At 54.4% G+C, this 25077-nt stretch overlaps 1 protein-coding gene across 6 annotated transcripts in view; it reads right to left on the reverse strand.

The window, feature by feature from the left end:
* Nucleotides 1-818: 818 nt before the first annotated feature.
* ZNF710 (zinc finger protein 710) overlaps nt 819-25077 on the reverse strand; it is a 63932-nt gene continuing 39673 nt past the window's right edge. For all 6 annotated transcript variants that reach the window (XM_049705775.1, XM_049705776.1, XM_012536211.3 and 3 more), the window contains 4 exons: nt 11050-12538; nt 8093-8284; nt 7430-7604; nt 819-3552 (listed from right to left, as the gene is read on the reverse strand). In XM_049705775.1, the coding sequence (XP_049561732.1) occupies nt 3383-3552; nt 7430-7604; nt 8093-8284; nt 11050-12538 (2026 nt within the window). In that variant the 3' untranslated portion in view covers nt 819-3382. The remainder of the gene's footprint in view (nt 3553-7429; nt 7605-8092; nt 8285-11049; nt 12539-25077) is intronic.

Here is a 25077-nt window from a genome sequence, read left to right on the forward strand (position 1 = left end):
AAAACTTGGAAAAGTAAGTTTATGAAGTTGCTATAAAGCTAAACAGATCCAACTTAAAGGGCTATCCTTTATTCGGGGATTATGTTCTACTTTTGGTGTTAAAATGTCCTAGGGAAGAGTTGTGTCTTTTTTTTGGCCGCATGGCTTGCTGGGTCTCAGTTCCCTGACCAGGATCTGCAGTGAAAGCGCAGAGTCCTAACCATTGGACGGCCAGGGAATTCCCGAGTTGTGTCATCTTGACTTGAGAAAATAAATACTTGGCAACCCAAAGTCCATTTCCCACATTTGGGTGGGCTCTCATGTATTCTGGAACCCAATAGCTGGGAGCCTTGGTAGGTTTGAGATGGGCTTCAGCTGCCCACCTCCACTGACAGCCGCCTTCTGCGCTAAGACCACTCTTCCTCAGTAATCACTGGACTCCCGGCGCTCTAGGAGGAAAAGCTGGCGTGATGACTCTGGCTGGCCCAACTCCTGGGGGGAAGCTCAAGGTTTCCGGCCTCTTCCCCATCAGTAACGAAGGGCTGGCAGCTCCCCAGAAGGCACAGCCTCTGAAGCCCAGTCTGGCATCGGGAGCTGGCTTCTGTCCTGGTGGCCTGTTGGTGGGGAAGCGGCTTTTTCTCTTCGAGTGGTGGGAATTCTGGGGCCTTGACCTGCGCCCCTTTCTCACGGGCTTGGAGCTCTGCAGGTGGCCATTCTAGTGCAAAGGATGGGCTGGGGCTCCTCTGGGCCCCCAGAGAGGGAAGCCTTGTAGGGAGCTCCTTCTGAGGGAGGGGTGAGGACCGGGTCCCCAAGAACCATGGAAAGAAGCACTCGCAGTCACCTCACTAAAGAATATTCATTTATTTATAATTATTGCTAAGTAAACTTCTCTTTTAAACAGGAACATAAAAACACAGTAGGGCTTTGCACAAGTGGAATTTCTAAACAGTTGGTTTGTATACACGTCAAAATAAGTTAGAATGGGATTTGTCCAGGAGTTTCCAAGTCACCCGAGAGGCTGCACGCCTCTTTTGAAAAGGTTGGGGTGGGGTGGGGGGTGGGGACCGGAGCCTCGCCAAGACCACCGCCCACCCAGCTCCAATTGTGAGTTGTGCTGCTTCCTTCTCTCAGCCTTGCCCAGGTCCAAGGCACAGGGCATGGGGGGCGTTCAAGTATTGAACCTTGCAGAGGGCTGGTGCTGATGGCGGGGCTGGGGGCAGAGAGGAGAGCCCCACCCTGGGGGCCAGACTGTCTCATGGGTTTCCAAGACCAAGGCCACTGCACTGGCAGGGAAGAGGAAGAAGAGGAGGTACAGGGTTCTTTTTGGTACCAGGGGAGAAAGAAGTTGTGGGAAGAGGTAGTTTGCGGGGATGATGCTTCTGCTCAGCAGGAGAAAATGTCTTCTACAGTGACGGGGTCACTGCCACCTGAGGGTCATCATGGCGGGCACCTGGGAGGCTGGGGGGCCTCGGGGTCTGGAGAGCCACAGTCGGGGCGAGGCTCCCGTGAGCCCCAGCCCTCTTATTTGCTGCTTAGCATGAACTCTAGCAGAGAAGGAAGGGGCACCTGGCTGCCTGATCCCGAGGCTACCTTGTCCTCCCCTCCGTCCTGATCTCAGCCACCCTGAGGCCTGGCTTGGTCCTTCACTAAGGATACGGCCTTGGGGGCACCTCCCTCCCCAGCCGCTCCCCGCTTCCTGGTTTCTGGGCTGAAGCTGGTGGCTTCACCTCCTGTGCCTCTGGGAATGGCCTTGCCTGCTCCCCTCCACGGAGGCCGCAGGGGGCGAGTGGGTGGGCGTCTGGGTGCCCCAGCATTCCTGAATGTGCTCTTTCACCGCCCTGGGCCTGCAGTCTTCAGTTCCGGGGCAGGAGCTGGCGCGGGGACCGAGGAGATGAGAGCGGGCTGGCGAGGGAGCGAACCGTGGGCTGAGCAGGGGCGGCAGCCCGGGCCGCTGCTCTGGGTGGTGCAGAGCAAGTCACTAGCCAGAGGAGCTGGGAGAGGGTGGACGGCCTGCCGGGCTCTGCCTCCTCCTGCCTCTCGCCTTGGCCTCCGGAGGCTTCCTGCCAGCAGCTGAAGCCCCAGGGCCAGACCGACAGTGCCTTCCGAGCCCGAGTCCCGCCAGGGCAGGCCACGCTGCTCTTGGCTGGGGAGGCACAAAGCACGCACAGCACACGAGAAAGCTTCCGCTGGCAAAAAGAAAATGATCTCCATCAGAAAAGATAATAGGTGACACAGAGTTGGAAAGGAGAAAAATAAATTACCTTCAAAATACCCCCCTTTGCTCAAAAAACCTTTTTCCCCTCTATGGTCTTCATTTTCCTTTTTAAATATGTTGCTCTTCCTGGGACCCTGCTGACTCTTGGCTGTCCCCATCCTCAAAATGGATACTTATTAGACCTTAAATAAGAGGAAAACTCCAGGCCCCCACCCCTACATAGGCCCTCCTTGGCCTCCTTAAGGACAGCCCCTCTTGGTCCCCAACGACCCCATCACGGGTCCCCTCGCTCAAGGGGCCTCCATCTGTCTTTGTTAGTGTGTGTCTGACGCAAGGCATGTCCTGGCTTTGTCGGGGGACCCTGGGGTGGTGCCCCACTTCGAGACAGAACTGGATAACAATTTGCCGAAATCCACTTTAGGGACGCCCACTTCCAAACAGGGCTGTAAGATGCGAGGCTTCTGGGGGTCGGCTGGAGAGGACGGTAGCTGGGGGTTGGGCTACACCCCGCTTTCCTAAGGCCAGGACCAGGCCGCATGCACACCTGGCTGGAGGAGAGAGCAGGAGGCACCAGGAGGTAGAAGGCAGAGGGCCCTGCCTGGCTGTCCATGGACAGAGTGGGGGAATGGGCTCTGGGCCTGGGCTTTTCGCAGCCCAGGGGCCGGTGGGGGGTAAGGGTGGGGGGCAAGGCTGACCAGCACAGGAGCTCAAACATCCCTAGAGGCAGGAGAGGGTCCAGAGGAGAAACAAGACATGGCTCAAGAGATCTCCCTCCAGTGACAGGAGCCCCGAGGAGCCATCAGGATGGCCCTGCCCACACGGGCCGCCCCAGCTCTGCTGGGCCTGGAGAGACTTGAGAACCTATGCCCTTGTGACCTGTCCCCAGACGGCCCCCATCTGCATTTCTCCCACAGCAGCAGGCCAAGGAGACCCAGACCTGGGCCTCCTGTGTTACCCTTCCTTCCCTAGGATGCCTGGGGCCTGTGCCTGGTTCACAGCTGAGGCCAGTAGTACAGTCTCCATTTGGTCTACAAGTCCCTAGTGGTGCAAACGACTGAGTGGGAGGGAGGGCTCAGGACAGTGGGGCAGTAGCTTGTTTTTCAGCTGCAGGAGGTGCAGCCTGCAGCACATGGGTCTCCCCCCACGCCCCACGCCCTCCTTGCCCCGTCCTGGGTGGCCTGGCCTGTGCTATAGCACGTTGTAGTAGGCCATCTCCTTCATGGCCTGTTCGGTGAGGACGCTGGCCTCGGCGCTGCTGTCCACACCGGCGTAGGCGTAGGCGTTCTCCTCGAAGTCCTCGATCTCCTGCTGGCTGTCAAGCTCGGAGGGGTCGGTGCCCGTCAGCTCCATCATGGGGTCTGCAAGAGAGGGCACAGTTAGGCCTGGATGCTGCCTGTGGTCAACTCCCACACAGGAAGCAGAACTAAAGAAGTCATTGCCAGTCACTGCTTCCAAAAGACTCTCAGCTGCCTCCTCTGCCCTCCTGCTCTGGGAGGCCCCCGACTCCCGTGGCTTCTCAAATGTGTGCCGAGTGGGTACAGGCTTGGACTTGAACTCTTGGGGTCAGCCCTCTCTTGCACCTCCTGAGTCACTAAGCCCTTATTTATTCTTTGCAACATTACTCATTAGTCTCCTTTGCCATATGAAAGCCTCCTGTACTATATCATGTCTGCAATACCACTCATTTGGCACCTACTGTATGCCAGGCACTTCACATATATCATCTCATGAATGCTCACAGCAACCCCGTTTAGGAGATCAAAAGGAAGTTCAGAGAGGTTAATCAACTTGCCAAAGGGCACCCAGCAAGTGCTGTTGTTTTGATCCACTGTGCAACTCTACCTCACTTGGCTGGAGGGTGCTGTTTCTCCTCTGACCTGGCGCCAGTTCTACCCAGTGGTATCCTCAGGCCTAGCTCTCCAAGGCCAAGCACTCAAGGTAGGTTAACAAAGATGATGAGATAAAAACTCTAAGAGGCCTCTTGTAATTTTATCAAATTGAAATCTTTTATAAAGCTCTTACTGTTGGAACAAAAGCCAGATAGAAAACTCCACAAAGGAGCTTGGGTGGGGCTGCCTTCCAATGAGTTATGGAGGGAGGGAGGCCCAGGGTGTGACCTGGGGACCTGGGAGTCTTGCTGGCAGGGGCTGTGGCTGAGCCCCAGTGTGCATTCTGCCCCTGTCCATCTGGGATATGTGATGTGTGTTTGGGGAGAAATGGACCCCAGCCCAGGGGTAGCCCTGATGAGTCTAAGGCAGGGTTTTCCAACCTTGGCATTATTAACATCTTGGGCCATAATTCTTTGTTGTGGGGGACTGTCCTGTGCATTGTAGGATGCTTCCCAGCATCCCTGGCCTCTATCAGCGAGATGCCAGTAGCATTGCCCCCGCTGTGACAACCAAATGTCTCTAGACATGGCCAAATGTCCCTGGGGGGCAAACTCACCCCCAGCTTAGAACCACTGGTTGAAGGGTAATCCCACTCATTGCCAATGAGTGGCTCAGGATTAGGGATGGGACCCAATTCTGGCCAGTGAATCATGAGGAAAGGCCTGCTAGTGAGTTCTTAGAATGTTCTTATTAGTTTCACAGAGCAAAGGAGAGCAGGCTCTTACTCTTCCAATGGAGGTGAACAAGGAAGCATATTGCCCTAAAGGCCACTGGCAGCTGTTTTGCGACTATGAGGAAAAGCACAGCTAATAATGTGGACAGAGAGAGGGAGCCTCACCCTGTCATTGTTGAGGGGCTGAATCAGCCAACTTTGAAGACAGCCTGGACTGCAAATCATTTCATAATTTATTGCTTTATTGTTTAAACCAGTCTGAATGGGGTGTCTCTTACTTGTGCCCATAGCATCTGACTTTATAAAATGAGGCCAGCTGTACCAAATCTCTTTTAGTTTAAATTTTATTTATTTATTTTTTTGTGGCCGCACGCACCACACGGCTTGCGGGATCTTAGTTCCTTACCAGGGATCAAACCCCGGCCCTGGGCAGTGAGAGCATGAGTCCTAACCACTTGACCTCCAGGGAGTTCCCTCAGCTGTACCAAATCTTATAGCCCCTAGGCACTTTCTTCCTCAAATCCTAGTGCCACACCTTCATACCATATAGTTGATTAAAAACAAGCTAAATAAAGACCCTGGGAAAATTTCTACCTCTGGGTCTCTGTTATCCTCCCAACCTCCCTTTATTAACTCTATTTGGCCTGTCCAGTTGGCCCCAGGGAATACTCTGTACCATTTTTTACAAAGACGTTGATCTACCTCCTGAATTACAGTCCTATCGTTTATTGGGTGGTTCCATCTAGACTGTAGGCTGCCTTCCTCCTGCACAAGTGTCAAGCCTGAGCTTCTCAGACCAAGGTTATACGTGAGTGGTGGGTGGACCTGGGCCCCAGCCATTCCCGTGCCAATCCCTGCTTTACTTTCTGTTATCTGGTACAATCAGGAACAAAGCAACCCTAGGCATCCCTGGTCAGGTGCTGACCTCAGGTGGAAACAGCTTAGGCCTTAACCACCCCCTGGGAGCGAGGTGTGCAGGGACAGCTACTTCCAAAAGGACCAGTCCTGCTTTGGTCCCTCCTGGTGGGTTAGCTACCTGGCATGTCCACTAGAGTACTGGCTCTCAAACTCTACTGCGCATAGAATGAACTAGGGTGCTTAAAAAAAAGTCCGGATCCTGGGCCACTCGCCAGATCAGTTACATTCGAACCTCTGTGGTTGAGACTCAGGCATCAGCATTTTAAAAATTCTCAAAGTGATTCCAATGTGCAGCCAAGTTTGAGAACAGTTCTCTGGAGTCTAGGTCAGAGGTTCTCGAAGTGAGGTTCCTGACCAGCAGCTTCGGTTTGACCTGGGGAACTTGTTGGAAATGTAAATGATCCGACCCTACCCCAGATCCACAGAATCAGAAGCTCTGAAGGTGGGACCCAGCAATTTGTTTTAACAAGCCTGGAGTGATTCTCATGCTCCCTTGCTCAAGTTTGAAAACCATCACTTTATTCAATACTTCTCAAACTTTCCGGTGCAAACAAATCACCTGGGGATCTTTTGGAAATGCAGAGCCTGATTCAGCAAGTCTGGGGGGGGGGGGGGTGGAGCCTGCAATTCTAGCGAGATCCCAGGTGATGCCAATACTGCTGGCCCTAGAACCACATTTTGGGTAAGAAGGGGCTACAGAGCAACTATATGCAGCCAACGGCGTTTCATCCTCACCCAGAATGGAAAACTGATGACACCTGTTTCTGCCAGAACACTCCCGGCCATTCACTGCTCCAAAACTAAATCAGGGTTATTGCAGCATCCCCCAGCATCTGATTGACTCCTAGAAAGTAACCTCACATGGCAAGTCGACTCACCCGGTGATTGTCGGGGCACGTTCCCAGCTAATTTGTCTCAGAAGGAGCACCAGAAAGTCAAATAGCTCCAGACTATACAAGGAACCTTCCTGAAGTGTGGTTGGCTTCTCCTTCCTGTAGGATCTCTAAAGTGCCTCCTCCCCATGAGAGGCCAGAGCGATTACAGTTCTTCCAGTACTGACCAGTGTTGAGGGGAGCAGCTATCACTAACATGTAGGGATGTTATAACCAACAGCCAATGAAACCTCCACCAACTGCAGAGGTAAGGACACTTCTCCTGAGTATGTGGGCTACATTCTTTTTGGCAGGCACTATGAAGAATGTGACTGATTGTATATCCCTTTTTGCCTTGGCGACTAGGAAGCTCAGGGCTCCCCTCTGCATGCCCATAGGACCTCCCATGGTGTACTTGGGGTTGTGACCTCACCTGGCTCTCCCTTATCTTTACAGTTGCCAATTTTCCTTTTGTTACTTTCTTTCCCATCCATTTAAAAAAAATGTCATCTCTCAGTAATGATCTTGCATGAGTTACCTAACTTCTCTGTCCTTCAGTGCCTGCATCTGTAAAATGGCGATAATAACAGAGCCAACCTCACTGTGAGGGTTACGTGAGTTAATAAAGGCCTGGCACACAGCACTCAACAAGTTATTTTTATTATTGTTTATGTGAGCCCTCGTAAGTCCTCTGAAGAATACACAAATATCCCATCATTATCACCATGGTGACCCTCCAGGGTGCTCCCTCTCCAGACCTGAGCCCACCCCAATGAGGTCTCAGGCCTGGCCAGCCTCCCCACTCCCCTCACTGGACAGGAGGCTCCTGAGTGTGCCATGACAGTACCGCTCCTGCTCTGTCCACTGCGTGTGGCCCACCCACCTTGGCTGTCCAGGCCGATGTCCATGACGCCGTGCTTGACCTTCATGTGCCGGCTCAGGTTGCCCTTGAGGTTAAACTTGCTGGAGCAGTAGGGGCACTTGAAGGGCTTGCTGCCCGCGTGCAGGTGCATGTGGCCCAGCAGGTTGTACATGCGGTTGAAGGACTTCCCGCACACCTGGAACACACCCCACCTGGCCTCATCAGCCCGGGAACCCGCGCTCTCCGGACCCCCAGCCACTCCTACCTCCACGGCTGGGCCGGAATCCCATCAGCTGTGGACAAGCACTCACTTCGTCCTTTCCTATGTGACCCCAGAGGCCGAGGACTGAGCCACTCCCTGCTGGTCACCGTTCCTGTGTGTCTGCCCCACGATCCCTGAGCTGAAGCTGTCAGAAACCCAGGGCTCGGATCTCTGGGTGCACTGAGTCTCGGGTCGGGGCTCTTTCCCTGCGGCTGTACCGTTACCTTCACCCCCTCCTCCAATTCTCAAAAAACAACCTCAGTAGCTTGTAGGACCTGAACCCTCACCGCCCACCCCAACCCCCAGAGCCCAGGCAGTTTCACCCAACCAGGGCTCCCTTGCCCATACCGGGTCCCAGCTGCTGCCATCATGCTGAGGCCACTCGTGGGGAAGTCCCACCTGGGGGCCCGAAGGCCTGGTACCTTGCATTTGAATGGCTTCACGGGCGAGTGTACAATCATGTGGGTCTTGAGGGTCTGCTTCTGCACGAAGGTCTTGAAGCAGATGTGGCACTGGTAGGGCCGAACGCTGGTATGGATCAGCATGTGCCGCTTCATGTTTGCCTGCAGGGTGAACTCCCGGCCACACACCTCGCACTTGAACTCCTTCACACCCTGTGCGGGGTGGGAGCGATGGTCAGGGCCAAACAATGGACACCGGCTCTGGAAGTGCGTGTGTGTGTGTGTGTGTGTGTGTGTGTGTGTGTGTACCACAGGGTCAGTGCTTCTGGGAAATGACTTCCTGGGGATGTTCCAAACAGGGGCCACGTGTTTGAAATGCCCAGGAGGATGTTGGGGAAGAACCATTTACTATGGAAAGCATTCCAGTGATAGGGAGAGATGGGCTGAGTCTTATTGTTCTGACCCATACACCTGCTGTCTCCTGCCCAAGAGGGCAGGTGGATTTGTAGGTCTGTACCAGGGCACCGAGGCAAGCGTGTTCGTTTGCACGTTAATTCATTCATTAATTCATCAACCATTTACCAGGCACCTGCTATAAGCCAGCATCACATCAGGCACCAGAGGCCTCTGGCCAAGAAGTCACAGCCTTAGCCTGGGGGCCTGGATGGCTTCCTGAGATCAAGATGCATGTATATATTTTTCACCTCAGTGCTGTCTCTCAGTGGTCTTTTTGGTTCACAGACCCCTTTGAGAGTATGATTAAAGGTATGAGCACCCCAGGAAAAATGAAAAAACATTCAGGTCTGTGTAGAATTTAAAGAGTTCTCAAACCTCGGAGCCCATCCACGACCCCTGAGAGTGTATTCTAAGCTTCTCTTGTGATAAGAACAACCTGTAGCTCTTGTGGAACATAAAGCCTCTCAGGCCCCTCCCTGGAGATTCAAATTCCCACGAATTTTTAATCCCAACAGGTTCCGCAGGTGATTCTTATCACTGATGGACTTTGGAACACAACCCCAGGAGACAAAGATTCCAAGGGAAAACCCTCTGGTTTGGATGGTCAACATGCGTTTCCATGGTCTGGAGGTGACCCCCAGAGCAGGACACGGTGCTGTGTGCACAGGAAGCACAATGTATTGTCTGGGGAGAAAAGTGAGGACAAAAGTTCCTAGAACCCCAGTAATTTAGTAGAACTCCAGTGGCACAGACACATTTCTGTGGTCACAGCTGCTGTCCCAACTGCTTGTTTGGTACAAAGTTTCATGTTATAATTTAACAGTTCCCGTGTCTATTTCTCTCAGCAGACAGGCTGTGTCTCCTGTCTTGTATGCTTACTTGACAGAGCGAAGATGATGTGTATGACCACGAAGGGGCCCTGCCCTTTGGGATGGTGTGCGCATGTGTAAACTGAGGCTGATAATGGGAATGTTTTCAATTTTATCAGCCTTTGATTTTTGCTTTTGCCTTTTCTTCACAGTATTATTTCTCTTTTAACACTTTGTGGACTTGTGGGGATTTTTAAGTCTCCTAGTAGAGGAGAAAGATGGCAAATATATAGCATATGTACTTATCACTTTGCACTCTCCCCACCCTCAACCCCTGCAACCCCCAACTCCCCGCAGGCGGAAAGAATCAATCATCTGGTTTTACAGCTAAGCCCAGATTCAGCTTCAGAATCCTTCTTAACATTATACTCTAGGTAGCTACACCAATTGAATGAGGAGCACCTGCAATGAAACCTAAGAATCACCTCTGCTCCAGCAGAAAGAGTTCCCAGGGCTGGGAAAGGCTGGATTCTCGGCCTGGCAGGCTGTTTCTTCCCTACTCACCGTAGTGTCCACTGTGAGAGATAAGGACATGAGTTTGACCAGGAGTGTCTCTAAGTCCGCAATTATGGAGAGTGGCAGCTCTAGGCATGTTCAGCTTCAAAGAGTGAAGTTGGTTGGATTTGGGATGGAAACCATGGGTCAGGACAAGTGCCAGAGTGGGACTGTGGGACCTGAGAGGCCTCATTCCCCTTCTGGATGTAAGAGCCTCTTAAAGGAGGTGACGTTGGCTGAAAGGCAGGGTGGCCAGTGGACTGAAGGAAGAGGAAGGTAGGGGAGAACTGGTCAAATTTATGTCTAGGGACACAGTGGAAAAGGACAGTGTTGCTCCACCTTCTGTCCCCACAAGCCATTTTGCTTCATTTTGTCATATTCTAGAACCAATTGTACTTTTCCATAGCAAATATTTTTCCTTACATCTATTCCCTTTTTTTTTTTTTTTTCGTAACGCGGGCCTCTCACTGCTGTGGCCTCTCCCGTTGCGGAGCACAGGCTCCGGACGCGCAGGCTCAGCGGCCATGGCTCACGGGCCCAGCCGCTCCGCGGCATGTGGGATCTTACCAGACTGGGGCACGAACCCATGTCCCCCGCATCGGCAGGCGGACTCTCAACCACTGAGCCACCAGGAAAGCCCACATCTATTCCCTTTTAAAATGAAATATATTTAGCATTTTCCTAAAGGGAAGGCACACAGCTTTTGATAGACTCGTGTAATTACAGGGAGCAAAGGAAGCCCTCTGAGCTTCTGACCATCTATCTCATCCACCTCCCCGTGGCACCCTGGCCTCTCTCCGGCCTCGGTCCTCCCAGCCACAAGATAGAGAATCAGCGATTCTCCAACTGTGCTCCTTGGGTCCTGCAGGGGTTCCTCAAACATTTCAGTTAAAAAGTTTTAAAATGAGTCAAGTTTTACTATTTAAAAAAACTAATTTCAATTACATTTTTTTCTAACACTCATCAAAAAAATATAACTATAAAAATGAGAGATGTTCACCACCTAAAAGATCTCAGGCAGTGCTTCGGGAAGCACTGGATGAAAGCACGGCAGGAGGAGAGGGCAGAGCCTCAGGCCTGGGGCCAAGCCCCCGGCGGGAGGCGGGGGGAGACCCCAGGGGCCGGGCCCTTGCTGGAGGAGGCCTGTGGCGTCCTTACCTTGTGGGTGAGCGAGTGCTGCTTGAGGTGGTGGATCTGGCTGAACTCCATGCCGCACTCGGTGCACACGAAGGGCCGCACGTTCTGGTGCTTGAGCATGTGGTTCTGCAGCTGGCTGCGGTAGTGGAAGGACTTGTCACACTCGAGGCACTGGTAGAGGGTGGGGCCCTGATGCGAGGCCAGGTGGCGCTTGAGCTGGGTCAGGGTGGAGAAGTCCAGGCCGCACTCGACGCAGACGTGGCAGCGGCCGCTCTCGTGCTTCACCTCGTGGGCCTTGAGCTCGCTGGGGTAGGCGAAGCCGCGGCCGCAGAAGTGGCAGCTATAGGGCTTGACCTCCGAGTGCAGCAGCATGTGGCGCTTGAGGTGGCTGGTCTGCGTGAAGGCCTTCTGGCACACCTGGCACTTGTGCGGCCGGGTGCCCTGGTGCGTCAGCAGGTGTGTCTGCAAGTGGCTGGGCTGCTTGAACAGCTTGCTGCAGTGCGGGCACGAGTGAGGCTTGATGCCATTGTGGCCCAGGATGTGCGTCACCAGGTTGTACTTGGATGTGTAGGACTTCTCGCACATGCGGCACTGCCAGCGCTTCTGACGGTCGCCTGCCTCCACCAGGTACGAGTCGTCGATCTGCACGTTGATGTCCAGCCGGTCCAGCTGGGCCTTCTTGTGGCGTTCCACCGTCGAGCCGGCTGCGTCGGCCTCAAACTCGCCTGCCTCCTGCCACACGAAGCCCTGTTCCGGCTTCACGGGCTCCGGGGACTCCATGGTGGGGGCCTCAGGGTCGCTCAGGGGGGCCAGGTGCGGTGGGTCGAAGCCACACTCCGTGGGCAGCGCCTCCGGCCCGGGCAGCGCCATGCTGGGCTCGGGGAAGCCGTCCCGGGCTGGGTCAGGGAAGTGGGGGTCGAAGGGGGCTACGTCCAGCTCTGGCCGTGGGGTTCGGGGCAGGTGCCGCAGTGTCCGGGGCTTGCGGCTGAAGACGCTGAGGTCGATCATCTTGACAGCGCTGCTCTGCACCAGGGCCTCGCAGCCGCCACTGGCCACCTCGGTGGGGGCCTCCGCTGGGCCCGCATCCTTGTCGTCGCCGGCCACGGACACCTCGTAGACCTCCTGATCCTCTTCTTCCTCCACCTTCTCAAACTTGACCTTGGGCACCAGCCGCACAGGCGGCCGTGTCTTCCGCCGGGTGTGCTTCTCGAAGGCTGCCTCCACCTCCAGCACCTCCTCCTCCGCCGGCTCCTCCAGGGCCCGCCCGTTGCAGGCCAGCTGGTAGACATCTGGGCCCGGGGCCCGGGGCTCCCCCATGGCCGCCCCGGACAGCTCCGGCCCCAGGTCCGGGTAGAAGGCTTCGGCGCTTATGGTGGCTCCAAAGAGCTCATTTTCTGAGACCAGGCCCAGCACGGCGGCCTGAGCCAAGGACAGCACCACCACGGCATCCGTCTGTGTCCCTGAGTCCATGAAGCCCTCCATCCCGTGGCGGCTGGCTAGGAGGGCATCGCTGCAGAAGGAGAAGGGAACGTTAGCACTGCCGCTCAATGTTGCGCAGACAGACAACAGACAGACAACAGACAGACACACTCAGCAAGGGCTCAGCCAGTTTTGGGCGTGTCTGTCCCTGACGCCTTTCTATTCCTGCCTTGGGAATAGGGCACACTTGTAATTATGGGGAGCAATGATAACCCTCTGTGTATCTGATCATCGCCATGTCCTCCATCTCCCGGTGGGATCCTGGGTAAGCCCTGCCCCCTTGCTGACCTCAGTCTTCCCATCTGTGATACAGGGTGGTTGGATTTCCTCAGTGGTTCTCAAACTATGTTCTGCATGTCCTTCAGGAGTTCCCAAAAAAAAAAAAAAATCAGATCCAAAATTGCAAAAAATAAAGATTCTGCTATTTTAAAAACCCATCTACTCAAATGTAATATATACCTCATTCCTACACATTCAGTAGGCCCACTGGCTTTGTTGCCAAGGTATAATTAATTTTGCACAGACCTTGAGACTGTACAGTGAGGTGTTAAACAACTGTCGCCATTTGTAACGGCTTGGCCATGTGAATGTGGTCTTTTGGGTTTTTTTTTTAATATATTGGGCAAAAACAAGGCAACACACAAAAATCAATTAGGTGCCGAGGCCGATCTCAGACAGCAGCTACCCTGATGCTAAATGACTGTGCCCATCACAACAGGTCACTGTTCTTGATTAGCTAAATGTTAGACATTTAAATACCTAAATTTATACCATGTAAAATATAGCTTGTGGGGACTTCCCTGGTGGTGCAGTGGTTAAGAATCCGCCCGCCAATGCAGGGAATACGGGTTCGAGCCCTGGTCCGGGAAGATCCCACATGCCGTGGAACAACTAAGCCTGTGCGCCACAACTACTGAAGCCTGCGCACCTGGAGCCCATGCTCCGCAACAAGAAAAGCCACCACACTGAGAAGACTGCGCAACGCAACAAAGAGTAGCCCCCGCTCGCCGCAAATAGAGAAATCCTGCGCACAGCAACGAAGACCCAACGCAGCCAAAAAAAAAAAGATATTAGTGGGTTTAAAAAAAAAAACATGTATAGCTTGTGTCTGATTTGTACACTGGAATTCCATGTGAGATCTGATTTGAAAGAAGGGCTCCATGATGGCTACCAAGTTTGAGAAAACTGGCTGAAATGAATGCTAAAACTGGCTCCCAGGGCTTCCCTGGTGGCGCAGTGGTTGAGAGTCTGCCTGCCGATGTAGGGGACACGGGTTCGTGCCCCGGTCCGGGAAGATCCCACATGCCACGGAGCGGCTGGGCCCGTGAGCCATGGCCGCTGAGCCTGCGCGTCTGGAGCCTGTGCTCCACAACGGGAGAGGCCACAACAGTGAGAGGCCCGCGTACCGCAGAAAAAAAAAAACCAAAAAACTGGCTCCCAGGTTCACAGCTATGCTCTCTGATCCAACAGGTGTTTCTAAAAAAGCCAATGAGTCCACCTATCAGGGTCCAACCCCCGATGCATCAGCTTCCTGCCTTCATAGAGGCTCCCGGTGCACCAGTGCCCTCCGTGTAGCCCGGCCTTTGCACAGGGATTCTCCCACCCAGGTGCCCTTTCCCCAACCCCGGTGAGCTGCCGGCTCCTCCCACCAGCGCCCCAGGCTTCCCTCAAATTCCCCCTGTTCCTGGGGCTTCCCAGCCCTCCCTGCCAGCCCGGATGTGGAAGGGCCTCCTCCCTGGCCTGGGATACTCATCAGATTGTACCCCGCCTCCGGCTCAGTGCCCAGCACAGCACATCAGAGGCACCCCGTAAGGAAGGGGAAAGGAAGACAGGACTGGGGTGGCTCCTGCCTGCCTTGCTGGCTCTTCTCCCAGGGCCAGGGTCAGGTGCATGGCCGGCGGCGGCCCTTCCTCAGGAAACCAGCTCCCGGCCTGGTGCCTCCCTCCCCCCACAGGCCAGAGGAGCTTCCCCTTCCTGAAGCCGGCTAAAAATAAAATACCCCAGGGAGGAATTTAGCCTCCTTGAAACAGGCACTAAAGATTAAACTATTAAGCTTAAACCAGGGCTCTCAGGGAAGGGGTCAGATGGAAGGAAACCTTTGCGTCCACCCGGAACAGGCTGGGGGGTTAGCCCTGATTTAGAGCCCACCTCCCACCCCCTGCTGGAAAGAGCACCCAGCTTGAGCTTGGCCTCAAGTCCCAGCTCTGTCGTGTGCAAGTGACTAAGCAAAGTCACTTCAAAGTCACTTCTGCGTCTCAGTTTCCCTGTCCAAAAATGGGGATGGAAACACCTACCCACGGGAGGGTTGTGAGAGCCCAGAGGTCAGAACGTAGATGAAGGGGGTTAGTTAATTATAAAGCCCTCACCAGATGTAAAGCGTCACTATTATTTATCTGCCCAGATCTCTGGAAGCAGCCTTTTCTGATGAAAACCACAGAGCTAAGAGACTTCTCCATTCTGGGGCCCGAAATTCAAGCAAAGGTTTGGGTGATTCTGTGACAGCCTCTAGAGACTAAGAACTCATTCACTGATTAGTGCAGCAAATATTTGCTAAATCCCTGCTATGGGTCAGGCCCTGTGCTTGGAGATGTAAGGGAGATGAGGACACCCCTGTGGTGTCCAGAGATGACCCCTGTGCCCACCGGAGCCCCTGTGGGGGAGCATCACTGCCTTGGATGGCAGCGGCCCATCTGACACAGCGCCCAGCAGCACCCAGCAGCAGCCCTCGTGTCTGCTGTGGGTTTGAGAAAACAAGCAGCTCAGCACTTTCGTCTAGACTTCCTCAAAGGCAGGGCCAGCGGAGGGGAGGGACTGACCCTCAACAGCGGAGCCTGTGCTAGGGCTTGGCCCTGGATTCTAAATTCAAATCTGGACAATATCCTTTTCTAGCTCAGGTATATCCTGTCACATCCTGAGCCTCAGTTTCCTCATCTCTGCGGAGGGGGATATAGTGCCTGAGTCCTGGGGTGCTGAGGAGATGAGATGAGGATGCCAGTGGAAATGTTAGTTCCCTCACCTGTGCTCTTCTTCTGGCCCCAGTCCCTGGCACCACCCCTCTTCTGGCAGCTGAAGGGAACGGGAGCAAAGAAACCCATAACATCACTCTACTGGCAGATGAGTCGGCGAAAGAGTCAGCCAATGTCAGCCTGTGGGAGCTGGAGCACAGGTCTGCTGTGGTCCCCTACACGGAGGGTGATCATGTAACATTCCATCCCTGTTAGGAGGGACCTTCTAAGAGTGAAAGGGGCCACTCCCAAGGCTCACACCAGGATCCCAGGTGCAAGCCGAACCTGCCCTTGGCCACCATGTGTCCCCCTCCTGCAGGGACAGGTGGCAGGTTTCACTTTGGGGCTGAGGACTGGAGCCTGTGCCTGGGTGTAAACGGGGACCTGCCCACAGTCCTTGCTCTCAAGGGGTTCGAGCCCACGTGCGGGGACGCAGAGGTGCCAACAACTAACCACAAAGGTGGTGACTGAGTGCTCACCAGGTCCCAGGAAAGCCATTTCATCCTACGCACAATGCCATGGGGGTGGCGTGGGGGTGGAGGTAGTGAGCGCCACACTGCACAGCCCAGGAATCTGGGGCATAAGTACCAACAGCAAGCTCAAGAGTGCCCTGGCAGTGAGGGCAGAGCTGGGTCAGCACGCGGGCCCCATCCAGGCTCCACTGCATCTTCTGTGCAACCTGGGAGGTCACGTCATGGCTCTGAGCCCAGCCTCCTCAGCTCCCAGGTGCTGCCCTGGCCCCCTCAGGCTCCCAGGAGCCAGCAGCAAAGCTCGGGCAGGCTCTGGGCAAACCGCAGCGTAAAGCCTCAGACCTGTCCCTGCCTGGCTGGTCCAAGGCTCCGGCCGGACTGGGGAACTGGGGTCCCCCTCGAGGGCAGCCACAGCCCTTCCTTGGGTCTCCACTCAGAAAGCACTTTTTCCTGGGAGCCTCCATCAACCCATCTGCCCATCTGGCCCATCAGGCCCCTGCTTTCTTTTACTGGGTGGATGCTTGCCTGACCAGACACATATCACCCTGTAAATACATGTTTAAGGGGCTTATGGGGCTCAGTGTTCACTGGGGCAGCCAGGGCAGTGTGTGTGTGTGTGCTCATGTGTGTAGGAGGGGCTCTGTTTGTTGCGACAGAAGAAAGAGGACAGAAGGAAGAACGAAGACAGAGGGAATCTAATTCACCTGCGTTTCGCATATGTGTCAGTCCGCCTATCACACACAGGGCCGGGGAGTGGGAAACTGGTGGCTCTGCAACCCTGGTGCCATTATTCCCCCTCCTCCTGGGCCATCTTTTTGGTCCCCCCCCTTCTCAGAGGCCACAACTCTCCCGTTTTATGTCCTGGCACAGGCTGCCCAGGGCAGGATGAGAGCCCGCCAGGTGCGCCCCACCTGTGTGCCAGGGCGGGCCCCACACCTCAAGGACCCTTTTGTCATCTTCCTGGGCCCCCCGTGGCACCTCCTTTCTCAGGGCAAGGCCTCTCTCCCCCCTCTTGTGTCGCGGGTTCAGAACAAAAGCTCTCTACGATGTCCAAGAGAAAGGGGAGCTCAGACCGCCCCGGGCTCTGCACAGCCTGGACTATGAGATGAGGGGCCATCAGAGCTGATGCAGCTCAGCCTCCTACCAGGACACCCTCGGTCTCCAGGGTGGAGAGAAAGGAAATGGCAAAGGCAGGGAAATAGAGGAAATGGAATCACTGCCTGATTGTAGTTTAAAGACTTGCACTGGGAGTAGGGGGAAGGGAGGCCATAGCAGAAAGAGAGAGAGAGAGAGAGAGAGAGAGAGAAGGAGAGAGAAGGGCTGTGGAGGCCAAGAAACAAAAGCAGGGGAGGGGGAGGGGAAGGAGTAGAGTGGAAAGAGAGGAGGGGACTTTGTCAGTGACATCAGAAGCCCAGGGCTGCCCTATTTCCCAGGGCTTAGCATCACCCCCTCCCAGGCCTGAGCGCCAGGCCAGCCCTGGGGAGTGACCCAAGTCTCATCCCCTGAGGCCCAGCAGGAGGTCTCCCCAACCCAGGCAGACACCCAGGTCCTCCAGACCTCTCACTGTCGCTTCATCTATAGCTGTACTATGGTTCCTGTAAACACTGACACAAGCTTGTCAAATGAATTAACGAGTGACTTGCTATGTGACCCTGGACAAGTCACCTGACCCTTCAGGGTCTCGGTTTCTTCATCTGTGAGATGGACACAAGAGGCTTCTTGGAACCTTGAGGGCAGGTTAATCCATTGGCTTACCTGCCTGTCTTCCAGGGTCCCCGCCCCAAGACGAGACCTTTTCTCATCCACACTGCTTTAAAAGATCATTTCTTCTCACTGAGACCCCCTTCAAGCACCAGGGGAGGGTCAGGGAGCTCAGAGTAGCTCTGGAACGCAGAGAGTGGGGCAGAGCACTTGAGGCCTGGTCTGGCCTGGGGCTGGCGGGACAGGAGCCATTTGGAAGGAAGAACCAATAGGGCCTGGTGACCACCTGGCTATGCTTTGCCTCATGCTCACCACCAGGACATCTCAAACTTAAGTCACAGGAATGCTCTGGGGCTTCTGTGAGCCCAGACTTGGGATATCATCAAGCACCCTGATGACTATTTTTGAGGGCCTAGCAAGTGCCAGGGCCTGCTCCCTGACACAGGCCCCGCAGTGCCCTGGGCTTCTGCTAGGGGGAAACGTTCGCCCCTTGGCTTTGAATCACCAGGCGACTCTGAGGCTGTGGTCTCCAGTCCTGCCACTGAATCACTGACTCAACACACCTGCCAGGTGCTGGGTGCCGTTCTTGGTCCTGGGGATACAGTAGGAAGCACGATAAGCTCCCATCCTCAGGGAGCTGCTCTGAGTGAGCTCAGTCTAAAACCTGAAGCGCCAGGATCTTTGGGAGGTAGGAGGTGCAGCGCTGGGGTCGGGTGGGGACAGGCCCAGCGGAGCAGCCCCTGGGTCCTGAAAAACTGAACCCAGAGTGGGGCAGAACAGGTAGCTGGGCCCGGGGAGGGGAAAAGGAGGTCCAGGTACGCACACAGCTGTAAAAAAATACACAAAATGAAACAAAACAAAAAAACCCCAAAAAACAAACAAAAAAACCACTCACGGGACTTCAACTTATAGCAAAACCACCCTCTTTGTTTCCTCTCATGTCCCCCTGATGGTAGACTTAAGGGTAAACTCTGCTCACATCCCATGAAAGGAAGAGGAAGCGAAAGCAAAAGCTGGAGGTTTGTGCAAACCTCAGAGCTCCTTGCACAGTCTCACTTCTGTCCAGCCCACAAGGCCTCACTCGACTCAGCAGCTCCAGGCCCAGCGCTGACGAGGCAGCTGGGTTGGGGGTGGGGTGGCCAAGGGGGAAGTGTATGAGTCCCCTTCTTATAGGGGCCTCTCTCTGCCTCAGCTTCCCCTTTTCTCTGTGGACAGATTTGCTAAGCCCTGCCTCCAGAGGCCAGAGTGGCTGGGCCACCAACCCACAAACCACAGGAGGACGGGACGTTCACCATGTATGGCTACTTCCTTTTCCAGAAAAGGAAACTGAGGCTTAGGGAGGGGAAGGGACTGGTCCAAGGTCGCACAGTGAAATGCTGGTAAAGCAGGTCTCTGGCCCGGAAGCCCACCCTCAGCCACATGGCCTATAGGATGAAGTTCCTGTGCCTTAGCTGACTGCCCAAGGCTGTCCCCAGCCAAGCTCTACCTGACCCTCCTTTAAGCCTTCCTGTCCCTCTGCATCACACACACACACACACAAACACAGACATACATGGAGCTGTTTCCTACCTCGGGGCCTTTGCACAGCCTGACTCCCCTGCCAGGACTTGCCCTTCCCTTGCACTGGGTGAATATCCCTTCATCTTTTTGGAGTCAGTGCAGGCACTGCCTCCCGGGAGATATTCCTTAGCCAGGGGCAGGGCGAGGGCCTCTTCCACAGCCTGAGAACATCAAGTTAATTTTACATGTGGCTAGGCTGGGTGCCCAGTTGTTTGGCCAAACGCTAATCTCTTGATAGATGTTGCTGTGAGCCACACAGCAACACATCTACAATCTGTTGACTTTAGCAGATTACCCTCCTTATTGTGGGCAGGTCTTATCTAATCAGTTGAAGTTTTCAGAGAAAAACGGAAGTTTCCCAGAGAAGAAGGAATTCTGCTTCGAGACTGTTATCACAGAAATCCTGCCTGGGTCTCCAGCCTGCCAGCCTGCCCTGCAGATTTTGGACTTGCCAGCCTCCACAATCGTGTGAGCCAATTCCTTAAAATAAATCTCTCTCTGTGTGTATATACCCTGCTGGTTCTGTTTCTCTAGAGAACGCTGATAAAATCATGTTGATTCATAGTTGTATCTGTTTATGGGCCATCTCCCCCACCAGACATCCACCCCAGAGGATGGTGACTGCAGGGTGCGGCAGAGAGGGCCCAGCAGGGGAGTGTCCGGAGAGAAAGACGCCAGGTCAGGGAAAGGGGAAGGGAGGAAGCCTAGTCGTCGAGGACCCGGAATGAGTGAATGAATGAATGAATGAATGAATGAGACTGAGGGGAAATCCTTGCCTCCTTGCAGAAGAGTTCTACAAATGCTGGGTTCTTCCCCACGCCCTGACCCATCTCACCTCCAGGACAGTCCCGCCTCCTCCCTGGGGTGGCCTCCAGGCTGCACAGGGAAGGCCCAGGAGCACTGAGGTCCCTCCAGCCCTATGACAGCGAGGACTGTTCTGAAAGCGCTTCCCCTCCTGCTCTCCCAGGCCTGGGGCACCGAGACCCATCCTGGGAGCCACACCTCTGCCTCTACAAGCTGAGGTGAGCTGGGCTGAGGCACTCCTGGCTGCCACAGAGCGGCCACTGTGTGAGGGCCCCTCCTCCAGGGAGGTCACAGGGACCCCTAAACCCTAGGAAAGGAGGGATGGAGTCCCCATGGCAAGAGGCACAATCTTGGGCCTGCTGTATTCATTAGACCTCTCAATTCAAACTCCTCCAAGGGCAGAGACCCTGGCTCCACAGGGTCCGACTGGCATTGTTTGACGAGAGCACCAGTGTCCGGGCCTCACCCCAGGCCAGTTAAACCAGAATCTCTGGGTCTGGAGCCTGGACATCGTATTTCCCCCAAACAACCCCAATTTATTCTGATTCTCGAAATTAATTGGTAAGAGCTGACAAGCACTCTCACGTGACCTGGCCTTGAAGGCCAAGCAGGTTCCTCTCTTGGAAACGCGGCTACGCACCAAGCCTTACACTCTCAACCAAAGACTACGTGAAGGCACGCCGTGAGGTGGAGTCGGGACCAGGGGGCAGAGACCCTAAGCAAGCCGGGCCGAGGAGGAGGGAGCGAGTGCGTCCAGAGAAGCAAGCCTGTGGGCTCCTGGGGAGCCGTGGTCCCTGGATGGGGCCAGCCCCTGCTGCCGGCCTGGGGAACCCTCACTGACCCCTGTGTCCTGAGGAAAACTGAGTGGGTCCCTGACCCTTGTAGAAATGAGCCCAAACTAGCAGGGCGTCTGCCACACTAACTGCTGGGGGCAAACGCTGAGCTTCCCGCAGAGCCGCACATGGAGCACATGTCCACTTCCCGTGGATGTGGGTAAAGGAGTGATGTGATGCCTCTCATTTGAAGTCACCAGGTACCCAGAAGCCGTGGGCCCTGGGTCCTCCTGACTGACCCCTCACTTGTCACAAAGGAGGAAAGCTGGGCTCTCCCACAGCAGGACAGTGGCCTCACTGAAGGTTCTTTGCCCAGGCCACTTTGGCTGTGTACCCTCGAGGTTGGTCTTAGAATCTTCATCAGCAGGGTTGGAAGGAACTTTGGGGACCCTCCTGTGCAATGCTGTCATTTTACAGATGTGGAAACTGAGGCCCCCAAGGCTCCCAGCCCAAAATGGGGACCAAACTGAGAGCTCTTGATTCCCGGTGCATTTCCATCCATCCATCCATCCACCCACGTCAAACATGGCAGCCACCCCACATACTTGGGCCCTCCTACCAGGCTGTTGGCCTGCATCAAGTCCAGACACGTTACCAAAGACCTGTAAGAACTTGCTTGATTGGCCCCTGCTTATGTGGCAACTTCACAGCACTTTGCTTGTCCCCTTACTCATCACCCTCCAGCCACGTGGGCTTTCCTCATTTTCTATAACAGACTTTCCTGCATGAGGCCTTTTCACATGCTGTTCCCCGTGCCTAGAATGCTGTTCCTTGTCCCTCATCCTTCAGCTTTCAATCAGGCATCACTTGCTCAGGAACCTTCCCTGACGCCCCTCTCCCCAACCAGGTCTGGACCCCCAAGTTCTAAGCAGTTATAAGGTTAATACTTTTCCTTCCTGGGCTTTATCACAATTTTTAATGACAGATTTGATTGTATAAGTACTCGCTCAATGTCTGGTGTCCCCATTAGATCACAGATTCTACAAGAGGACAGAGAACTCGTCCGTGTGCTCACAGTGCATTCCTAGCAGAGTGCACGTACAGAATGAATTGTTGCCCTTTTGAGAATATCTATATTCAAGTGCAAAGAAAAAAGAGGCCCCTTGCCGAGCCCCAGGTGGAAATCCCCAAGTCTGTACTTCCTTTCCCTGAACTTCAGGACTAGTCCCTGTTCCCAGGGGAAAGGACAGCAGGTCTCATGTTTCTGGAAGGCTCTGTGTCTTTTCTCCAATTCCAGAAGCAAAAAACACATCTATCCTCCAAACAAGTACACTCTGCTGGACCCAAAGATCACCAGCTTAATGTTAACAGGGAAAAACAAATAAAACTTGGGCTCACAAGTCCACAGACAAAGATAAGAACCACAAATGAAGGAACAACGGGACATTTATTGGGCTTGAACTTTGTTAGGCCCACGTGCAATTTCTAGGCTTCTAGGCAGCCCTCTGGGGTTGGGAGTACCATTTCCGTTCTACGGTTGTGGAAACTGAGGCTTAAAGAGTGGCAGTCCCTGACAGGTAGGGTAAAGAAGACCCCAGCTGGGTCAGCCCCGGGGGGCCCAGGCCCAGCTCTCTCCACCCTACCACCTTTGGGCAAGGATGAGTTTTCTGGGTCCGGTCTTATTCCCTTGCCAACCTCAGTTTCTCCACACCGGGGCCTGATTCAGACCTGGAAGCCCCTCGTGGCTTCCCTTCCTCCTCCCCGAGCCTTGTCTCGGGCCCCGCCCGCACTGAGCTCTCAGCCCTCTCCATCCTGTCTTCCTCTCCCTCCTTCCGTTTCCGTGGCAACCCCATCCTCCGCTCTGCCACTCGGTCCTGCATTCCCATCTCTTTCTTTCCTCTTTCATCTCTCCCCTCATCGCAGTGTATAGTCCAAATCCCTCCCTGTCCTTTGCTTCTGGTCTCTAGTCCCTTTTACTCGCCTTTTATCTCTTTCAATGTTCTCTTGTCATCTCAGGGCGACATTTATTTATCTCTTTGCTTAAAAAAAAAAAAAAAAGAAAGAAAGAAAGGAGAAAAAAAGAAACCCCATTTCATCAGCCCGAGGCTTCTTTCTCTTGGGTTCTCTCCAAGGGCTAGACTCAGACAGATCCCAGAATGGACCCCCTGCCTTGCCACCATGCAGGCCCTCTACTGACCTCACTTACCGCAGGGAGGAAGGAAACACAGATGGGAGGTGTCCGGGGGCGAGGGCTCATTGGGGGAAGGCACCCTAAGGGGCTTGGCCCTGCTCCTCTGAGGCCAGGCTAGGGGAGGTGCCAGAGGCCCCCTCAGGAGAGAACACGGCCGGACCTAGACCCAGGGCTAAGTGGGGGCCCAGCATCCCTCTGCAGGAATTCACTGCAGTTCAGGGAAAGTCCACGCATACACTGCCCCATGCCCCATACCTCCTCCAGGCTCCACCCTGCCTTGTGTGAATGCATGCATGGGACACAGGGCCTGGCCCAAGGCTGGGGCACACAGCAATGCTCAAGGTGCCCAGCTCCCCTCACTCCAAACAGGATAGTGAGATTCACACCCATTCTTCAAAATTCACTCTTTCGTTGTGATCCTAAACGGCCTCTGAGAAAAGGAAGCACCCACTTGTGGGCTGTCCGACCCATGTCTCTGTCTCCACTGTTTAAGGCAGGAGGAAGGGTTGTCAGTTTTTTCTAACTTCTTTTTAGCCATCGTTAACTGAGCTTATACTAATGAACAGGCACATGATCCAGGCCATCCCAGGGAGATGAGCATTTTAATTTTCATTTTACAGATGAGCAAACTGGGGCTTGGAAAAGCTGTTACTTGTCCAAGTCACAGAGCCAATAGGAGGTAAAGGTGGGATCTGAGCAGGTTAAAATCATGCTCTTCCCCTTTTTCTTTCCTTCTTCCTGTGTTCCCCGGAGGGGAGGGTCACGCCAATCCTGCACCCAGCCTCCCCAGCCCCTGCCTTCTACATTTCTGTGTTTAATCTGGAGTGATCAGAAGTGACAAGAGAAACAGATTTACCACAGAAAACAAAGCAAGCTGATCGTGGCTGGGGCCCCAGTGTCTCAAAGCGACAGAGAGAACACAGGGGTTTGTGGAAAATGGTATCAAGTCCCCTGGGAAACCAAAACCACAGGGAGAAGAAAGGGACCCTGGACCTTCAGGAGCCCCACCGGCAGTGTGAGCGTCTGCTGGAGCTGTGATGTGTTGTTGACCAGGGGGGAAGTATCAGTGGCCGCTAAGTCCTGGGACCCAAAGTCCCCCCCTGGAGTAGCCCCGGCCAGCCCCGTCAGGGGCGGCTGGCAAGGCCCGGCCCCAGGACGCAGCAAAGCCCAGGAACCCAGGCCTGCCAAGCCCAGGGAGGTGTCAATGACACGACAGCTCTGCTTCTCCCCTAAAAGGCTGGCTTAGCACCTCAGGAACTCTGGGAGCAGGGTCCGAGGAGGAAGAGGTGGGAAGCAACAGAGGGGGAGGGGGAACGGGGAAGGACAGCCCCTCACGCTGCAAACAAACAGAGCGGAAAGGAGCCCGGCTCTCGGTCTGGCAGGCCTGGCCGGCCTCCCCATCTCTGCCACATATGAGCTGGGTGGCCTTGGGCAAGTTCCTCAACCTCCCTGGGACTTGGTTTCCTTGCTGTAAGATGGGGACAGTGATATGAAAAGGATCCATCACATACTGAGCCCTTCCTTCTGGCCAGGCTTGTGCCTGATGAAATCACGTACAGAAAGCACGCCATCTTGACAACAAACCCACTTACAGAGGAGGAAACCAAGGCATAGAGGAGTTGAGTGACTCATCCAAGGTCACCAGATACACGAGGGGAGTAAGGAGTTCAGGTTTCATTCTTGGGTCAACTTAAGTGCTCTTTCAGGTAAAGGAAATAAGGGAAATACAGATCTCCATGAGGAATAGGTTCCAGGACCCTGGTGGATACCAAAATCTGCAAATGTTCAAGTCGCTTATATAAACTGGTATAGTACAGTCAGCCCGACTGAGACGAGTTTGATAACAAGGCTGGTGCATAGTAAGGACTCAATTACTGGGAGCCGTTGCTATTGTTATCATTCCGTTCATCATCCACTCCCCGGGCCAGGCTGGTGCTGGCTGCTGGCGGGACACAAAGTTCCCTGCTCTCAGGGACCTCACATGTTGGTTAGAGAGACAAGACTAAGAACCACGAAACAGGACAGCAAGATATCAGAGAAGAAATAAGCACAAAATGCATGGGGTA

The sequence above is a fragment of the Orcinus orca genome, chromosome 2 (genome assembly GCF_937001465.1).
Source record: "Orcinus orca chromosome 2, mOrcOrc1.1, whole genome shotgun sequence".
In the NCBI taxonomy this organism is placed as follows: Eukaryota; Metazoa; Chordata; class Mammalia; order Artiodactyla; family Delphinidae; genus Orcinus; species Orcinus orca.